This window comes from Pyxicephalus adspersus, chromosome 3 (genome assembly GCF_032062135.1).
Source record: "Pyxicephalus adspersus chromosome 3, UCB_Pads_2.0, whole genome shotgun sequence".
Taxonomy (NCBI): Eukaryota; Metazoa; Chordata; class Amphibia; order Anura; family Pyxicephalidae; genus Pyxicephalus; species Pyxicephalus adspersus.
The window spans coordinates 138,055,641-138,063,978 of record NC_092860.1 but is presented as its reverse complement, the minus strand read 5'-3'; the positions used below and the strand labels follow the sequence as shown (position 1 = coordinate 138,063,978).

The 8,338-nt window shown below is 39.6% G+C and overlaps 1 protein-coding gene across 3 annotated transcripts in view; it reads right to left on the bottom strand.

The window, feature by feature from the left end:
* The window catches only part of TRMT44 (tRNA methyltransferase 44 homolog), a 33,891-nt gene that overhangs the window by 14,496 nt on the left and 11,057 nt on the right, over nucleotides 1-8,338 (bottom strand). For 2 of the 3 annotated variants that reach the window (XM_072406498.1, XM_072406500.1), the window contains exons 4-7: nucleotides 7,238-7,306; nucleotides 4,729-4,836; nucleotides 2,822-2,893; nucleotides 622-728 (exon numbers count right to left, since the gene is read on the bottom strand). In XM_072406498.1, coding sequence (XP_072262599.1) covers nucleotides 622-728; nucleotides 2,822-2,893; nucleotides 4,729-4,836; nucleotides 7,238-7,306 — 356 coding nt within the window. The remainder of the gene's footprint in view (nucleotides 1-621; nucleotides 729-2,821; nucleotides 2,894-4,728; nucleotides 4,837-7,237; nucleotides 7,307-8,338) is intronic. The other variant, XM_072406499.1, reaches the window with a different exon arrangement.

Sequence of the window (8,338 nt, the reverse complement as noted above, 5' to 3'; positions counted from 1 at the left end):
GTCATTACAATAGCTAAATGTATTTCATCATCCAGAATAAAAAAGCGAAGACTTAGCATATAATAGGAAATGTTAAAAGGGGAACTAAAGTTAGGTCACATTGGCCATTCAAGATGGCCGAAGGTCACAAGAAGGAAGAAGATGGCAGTGCCCTACGACTAAATGGGTACAGGTGAATATAACAGGATTTATTCTGCTTGAATTGTGCTAAAGCAGTACCATGACAAGTGTACCTAGTGCCAAGAATGTCTCTTAAAAACAGGAGTGCAAGTCCTGCACCTGGGCATTCATGTTCCAAAGCATTAGCTGTTATGTCTGCAGTGTAAATCTAGGTGGATGTACATGGGATGTCAAAGGTGGGTGTGCTCTGTAATGGCTCCTTACTGCTTCTCCCATACTAAATGATATAATAAGGTGTTCATATTCATAGTCATCAACTATTCGCAGACAGAGGAAGCAGACCCACACACTTTACTTGTGAGGCACTTCATAAATTTATGCTGCAGTGGATTGTTATGACCCAATAAAGGAGACTGTGAAAGCTTGACAATGGTTTCAACCAATACAATGCCTTTGGATAACAGTTACAGCAATTAGTGTATCATTTATGTGTCTCATTACCTGGCTGCAATGACTGGAAGCCACGGTGTAAGCTCATCAGAATGGTTGCCAATTATCCAGTCTGCATCTGGGAACAAATGTTCATCGCTTGGGGTGATGGCACACTCCTGGGATAGAAAGAGGAGTATTTACTCAAAACAATCTCTTACCGTAAACTCCTATTAGACACAGCTTTCTAAAGTTTCCTGTCAAATCTGAATTTAAGATATATTATATTGGATTTATAGCTTTTTTTTTTTGTTTTTGTCCCATAGACGTTATGTTGCTGCCATTTATGTTCCAGAAACTGAACAGGAAGTTCATGACAATTCAAGAAGTGGGATCACTGTTCCAAATTAAAGACTTTCCTTCCCCTCCTCTTGTATCTGTAACAAGTCTTAAGCCCAGTAGAGTTTCATATAGACTTCAGATATTTCATGTCGGTTTCCAGTGACAGATGGGTGAATGAGAACTCATACATACAGCAGAAAGGGAGGGAGGGAGGAGGACTAAGCCAGTGGCACTCCACTGTGCTCAACTCCAAAGTAAACCAAAATTACTTCCTCACTCAAAATTACTCAACCTCATCACATGCACAGCTTCAAGAATTTTCAAGAGCTGTCCCAACTCTCTGGAATGGTCTTACTCATCCTATTCGGCTTGCACCTACTTTCTGCTCATTTAAAAAGAACCCTCAAACCCCATCATTTATAACCTGCCTACCTGACTTCTTCTGTCTCCTAAACCCTCACTACTTCCCACCACTCCATATCCCCCCTTTCTATTGTATGTTACTTCCCCAACCTCCTAGATTGTAAGCTCTTCTGGGCAGGGTCCTCTCCTCCTGTGTCACTGTCTGTATCTGTCATTTGCAACCCCTATTTAATGTACAGCGCTGCACAATTTGTTGGCGTTATATAAATCCTGTTTATTAATATTAATAATAATGTAGGTGGTCATTCCCAATTGGCTGTTCATTAATCTGCAGGGGGGATTACAAACATCATTGCGGGACCTCAGCACAAATTGATCTTGGGTGACAATCATCTGATGTGTGTATGTAGCCAACATTTTTGCCTTGATCGTAATTGTCACCACAGGAAATCTTCTAAATGAGGGCCAAGGCAAAATTAAAGAACAAAAGAGATTTTTGTTTTCAATAAAACACTGTTTCACATATGACAAAAAAATTATAGCAGAGAGATGAATGGCAGTAAACGGTAAATGGCAATGCTCAAGTACCAAAGTCTTCTCTTCTGGATTAGGTTACACTGGCATTATTTTCAGTGTTCAACCCAGTGGGAAGAATTTGTAGGCAGGTGTCAGCCGCTGTATTGTGACCCAACTCTTCAGTAACCACCCAAAAACAGCCAGGTGGCTACTGAAAAGTGCCAGGTGGTGCACCCAGCTAAAAGGAGCTGGGGAAAATACAAATTTTAAAATGGTTAGAGTGGTCAAATGGCCCCATTTACACATCAGAGATTAAGGGTAGCTAATAACCACCTAGTGGCACATTGCTAACGTGAACAAAGGTGGAGGTCTCCTTTTAGATGCATTCTATTGGCTTTCCAGCAGGAAGGCCTGGAAAAAGAGTCTGCAGACAGTATTTAAAATTTGCCTGAGATGGACTTGAGGAGCACTTTGAAGAATAAAGCACAGATTGTACATGTAACATGTGAACATGAACCCATGTTCACACACATTCCTACATTACCACAATCAAAATAAAACCCATTATACTCCCAGTAATAACACCCTACAATTACAATGGATCATCATAAAAAGACACATTGCTGCAATGATATTGTGGTAATGGTAATGTGGCATTTTCTCCAGGGCTGAGCTTTAAAAAAAGCATTGCCTGCAGTTATGATTAAAGCTGAACATATTTACATACTCCGTTAAGAAAAATAAATGCAAAAAGCTACAGTTTCTCTTTAAGCACGGTAAACACACATTCAGGAATGAAATTCTATCAAAAGCTCTTACAGCGCATACTAGCTGAAAAGACCTTATTCAAATAATACAAAAATACTTCACCTAGAAAGACTTCTTGTCAAGCAATAAACAATTGAAATGAAAAACGTGGATTAATATTCAAATGTCTCATTGTGAGGCTCCTGGGCATTGTGTGTGTTGAAGCATACAGCTATCGCCAGTTTAAAATGTCACCAGTGAAACAAAAGCACAGGCTTAGCTGTAGAACAGAATTTTAATTTACCTCTAAAATAGTTTGTGGTCCGTACATATCCCATATTTTCCTTCTTCGAACATCAATGCCTCGGCCTGGGTGCTGGTTAACATTTAGATAATATGCAAAGCATTAGTTTTTGACTTGGTCTGAAAGGTCATGTTGTCAACAGTATGTAAATTAAAAAATGTTTTGTCAAAAGAAAAAATATATTACTGAGTGTCTAAAATGTCCACACTGCAAGTGAAGGAGATAAATGAGCTTAAAAGGACTGTTGGTATCAACTAACCAGGTATTATCAGAGCTTGCTATATCATCAAGCCCCTCATATATTCCTATCGGCCAATACAGCAGACCACCATAGTGTTGGGACAATGGGGATATGCATGTGTAGGAAAGGGAGCAGGCTAGCCTCAAAATTATCTTTCTGTGCTGAGGCTTTGCACACCCAAAATGGCAAGACATTCAACTTTCTTCAATGGCAGCTTCATTTCAAGGGACAGAGGCACTTGTACTGAAAGAATAAAGGCTGGCATTTCTGACCTACTTAGAAAAATACTACTTGCCTGGCCACCCCTGGTTTTAATACTTTGAAGTGTAATTATAAAGCAGTGAAAAAAAGCATTCCATGGTGGAGAATTCTTTATCAGCATTTAAACACACGGACTTAGAAGATAGTCTACCGAAGAGTGTTTCAGTGAATGTCAGAATCACTGCTTTATAATTAGTTCTCTCTTTGAATCACTGACCTGTGACAAAACATGAACAAGTCAAAATCGGGCTCTATATTCCCTCTAATTTTTTTGTCCAGTGACTAGAAGTATTAAAGCATGACAGCTAGACAATGTTTTCACAAGATGTCAAGCTATGGTCATCCTCCCAAATTATTTAGCTCGACACGTAGGAAAAAAGAAGGTTAATTTTAAAATGTATGTCTGGGTGACAAATAAACCAAAACATTCAGGACTTTTCTGCAATACATGCACATTAAAGTTTAATATACTGCAAGTGCAAAAATAATACTTGTTAGAAATTCAATAACTACCTAACTTCATAAAACAACACAACCTCTTCTGCAATTAAAAAAATCCAAGTAGTTCTGTCAGTCTTACCAGAGTTCTTCTTTGCTAGACTAAAGTTCCATATTTAGGAATACAGAATCAGGTAGGTCATTTTTGCAGATATAGACAGGCCATGTCCCTTCTGCAATCTCCCTTACGTGAATACTCTGGGTTTCTGGCAAAAAGATGAGTCGGACACATGCATCATCAGCTTAGGTGCCAGGATACTCTGTAATCTTGGCTTCCCCTGTGTGTACCGGGAATGAATAAACTCTTGCGTGGGAGTTACATCATCCCAGCCCGGCCAATAAAGAAGGCTGAAGATCCCTCAGCAACAGGGGTCCCCAAACCCCAGTCCACTAGCGGCCATGGCTTTGGCACCCCCCAGCTGGGTCAGGAGGAGGAGCCAGCTTGCGAAGGGCGCATCGCCTAGGGCCATATGTCTCCGGGACACATCGCAGGCTCAGGGCGGTGGGTGGGTTGTGTCTCTGGAGTGTGCAGGTTCTGGCATTTGGACCTCACGCTGGGGGAAGTTTTCCCGGGAGTGACACTTCGCATACGCGGTCTAGAATCCCTAAATTTAGTGAACTGCAAGCTCCAAAAGGTCTGGGACCACTGCTCTACAATATCCACTTTAATAATCTAACCTCTAGGGATGCTTAATTTTCATTAAGGGTCTATTAATAAGGCAGGGAATCTGACATTCTCAGAAACATTGCCTGGTGTAGAATCAATTACTGCCATTGAAAACAAATAGACCAGGAAGATTCTCCACCAGGGAGAAGAATACTAGAAAGACTGCTTTATAAATAGACCCCTTAGATTTCCATTTTCCTATTAACAATAACTAAACGCAGTTAAATTACTTATATTTACCCCTTCGTTGCCTAAAATATGCACCAACAGTCCGTTCCCACATCCCAAGTCGATAAAAGTTTGCTTCTTTGTTACACCATTCACCAAGCGTTCCTCTTCCCATAAAACCTATGAAACATAAAAGCAATAATAATATTAAAAGCAAATTCTGATATATCATCTTAGAAAAAAAACCTCAGCCTAGCCGAAAGAATGTTAAAGCATAGCAAGCTGGTGATCATACTGGTATTTATGGAGAGATACGATGATAAACATACTGTAAAACAGATTAAGGTTTGTACATAATTCTAAAATGTGAGGTTCATCTTTCTATTTATTTTGGCAGTGACAGGGGCACAAAATCATACTAAAGGATAATGCCAATAGGCCAGGAAGTGTGTAATGACATTTGAGTCACCTTCTACAAAAAACCTTTAAAAGTCGTGGTCTTCCCCTATGCTCTCTTTCATGGGTCGGGTGGCACTAATTAAAATGGTTAGCTTCCCTAGGTTGTTATTCCTACTTCAAATTCTCCCAATTTTTTTGCTGCCTCAGGACATAAAACAAAACAACTTCTTGTTTCGTACATTCATTTGGGGCAGTAAGCATGATGTAGCCAGTCGCACTATACTACAACAAACCACAAGAAATGGTGGGTTAAATGTACCAGATATAGCCATGCATTACTACGAATTTTAAAAGATTGGATACATGGAACATCCTTTTATACGAATTTCCAGGTGGATTTCTCATTGTGTACCCCGTTGAACCCCATAGCCATCCTGCATACCCACAACTCTTGTGGAACTCTTGTCGGAGAAGATACAAAAGAACCCAATAATTTATTCTATATGGCAATTATGGCACTCTTTGGGGAAGGCAGACATGCCTAATGCTCACACTTCTTTGGGCCTGATTTATTAAAGCTCTCCAAGGCTGGAGAGGATACAATTTCTTCAGTAAACCTGGGTGATCCATAAAACTTGGAATGGATCTGATCCAGGAATTGCTAACAAATAGCAAATTACTAAATTCATGCCAGGTTTGCTAGATCACCGAGCTTCAACAAAGAAAGTGTATTCTCTCCAGCCTTGGAGAGCTTTAATAAATCAGGCCTAAAGTATCTCCCCCTGTAAGGAAATTATGAATTTATACCGAGATATTTTTCTTCTCGATTAGCAAGTTGGGCAGGTAAAGGCCTCACCTCTGTCAGACTGCTAGTTGATCCCAAGACCCACAAGGCATATTCCTTTCCAGAATTAAAGAAAAGATTCCGCTTTATGGCGGAGAGTACCTTCCTACTGATCCAAGTAAGGGTATATGCAGCAAACATAGCCAGGCGACAGACTCCACGTGATTGGGATAATCCATTGGATAAAATGTATTGTCCTCGCAAATTCCCACAAAAGCGATTTCTAAAATATATGAGTTTCCTAGGATGGATTCGGACTATGAAACTGCTAATGTAGGTATGGCAAAATGGTGAACTCATTTCCCTAGTTTACCGGTCTCAAAAATTTTACAAATGTACCGAGTATCCTGAAAGGCTATACCCACGTTCCAGTATTGCGAAATGTTCTTCGGACTATTTCATAGGAATTCCATTTCCCCCCAGAGAGCCCAGTGTATGGGTCTTTTTGATGATAACACTTGCTTTAAATGTGGAGCCCATGCAGCTACACTCTACCATAATTTTCGGAATTGTACTGTCATTAAACGATTTTACAGGCAGGTTGTGCTTTATATTCGTAGTTATCAAATAAACTACATACCATTCACCCCTACTTGGGTTATTTTTGGCTTATTTGAATTACGTGGTGTCCAGTTTGCCAGGGGAACAAGGCGTTTACAACTGTAACTATCAGCGGTTGCTAAGAAAACAATTCTTCATTGTTGGTTAGATTCTACGCCCCCGACTATGCGACTAAATTACAGGAATTATTTAGAATGGAGTGGACAGAAGCTGCCTTACATAATGAATCTAAAACTCACTTTTTTGAAATATTGGAAAGCTTTATTGATACTTTAAATGCTGCTAAAAAAACAAAACTGTACAATTGTTTTCACCACACTACACAGTATCTTGAAAGAGAACTACTTAATGACCCCCCTATTGCTATGTGACATTCACTGTGCATAATTTTTGAAACACTGATTTTGTATGATTACTGTATGCTATATTGAATCGTAATGATATAATTTGAGGACTTGCTCATTTGTAAATGTGTGTAAAGCGCTTCATTTGTAACTGAGATATTACATCGCTTGTTTTTAAATTTTTAAAATGTATTTATTTATTTAAATTTTTCTTCTTTTTATATATTCCCGAATAGTTGTATATGTTCTGTTTATTACTGCTCAACCATAATAAAAATATATATAAAAAAAAAAAAAAGTCAGTGCCATTCTGACAGTGAATACCAAATATCAGGAAAATGTTTAGATCACAATATGAGCAGTAAAATAACATATAAGAAAACAAGCGTGCTTGCTCATCCTAGCAAACCGTTCCTGCCAGTATGGAACTTACTATTAAGTATGTTGCTATGGCGACATCCTCATACACAAACTTTTCGGGGTCTGTCACTTCAGGCCAGACCTGCGGCGGAAAAACAAGAATAGCACGTACTTTTACAGAAGTTATTGATTTCTCATGCAAGAGTCATTTAAATTACAATTAGTTTTAGAAAGATAAACACTGCTAAAAAAATTTGTTCCCTGATCATCTGACAAGTGATGCCTTCTACCTCCTGCATGAACTATTGAACAGACAAATGGACATGAAAGTATAGTGACAGGTAAGAAAACCCTATGTTCCAAGAAAACGAAAAATGGAACACGCTTTTATTTACATGGCTGCAAGTTACAACACCAGCGTTGAGTACAATAAATTTCACCATGTTGGATTTGAAGAGGGGGGGCATGTTTGGATTTCCCTTTCTTGTATTCTGGATCTCTGGCTGTGACATTAATATTAAACAGAATTTATATAGCGCCAACATATTATGCAACGCTGTACATTAACTAAGGGTTGCAAAGGACAGACAGATGCAGGCAATGACACAGGAGAAGGGGAGGACCCTGCCCTGAAATTCCCATCCTATTGGAACTAATGTCTGCTTAATAAAAGGTTCTAAATACACGCTTTGAAGGACAAGGAGGTCTCTTCCGTCAAAATTGCTTCCATCATCCAATCAGCTTTTCTTTTACACCAAGCCCCACATGACAAGCTCAGCAGGGGCGGACATATTGAGGTGCAAAGCATGATGCTGCACATGGGCCCCGCTCAGCAAGGAGGCCCATCGATGGCTCTGTTCACCAACAAAGCCCAATAAATAATAGACATAATCAGTGTGGAAGAATGAGGTGCTAGGGACTGGAATAAGTCCACTTACAGATGACATTGGAATACACGATTTAGGGGACTTGGCTTTTAAAAACAATTTTAACCCTCCTGGCGGTTCTCCCAAATAGCAGTAACCCCAAGCCACATCTAGGGTCACTAAAAACATAAAAAAAAAAACCCCACTTACCTTGTTCCTTAGGCGTCCTCTGGCATCCTGCCCGTCCATGCAGGTCCCCGGGCCAAGTTCTCTTCTCTCAATCTTCTCCCGGCGAATGCAGTGATGTT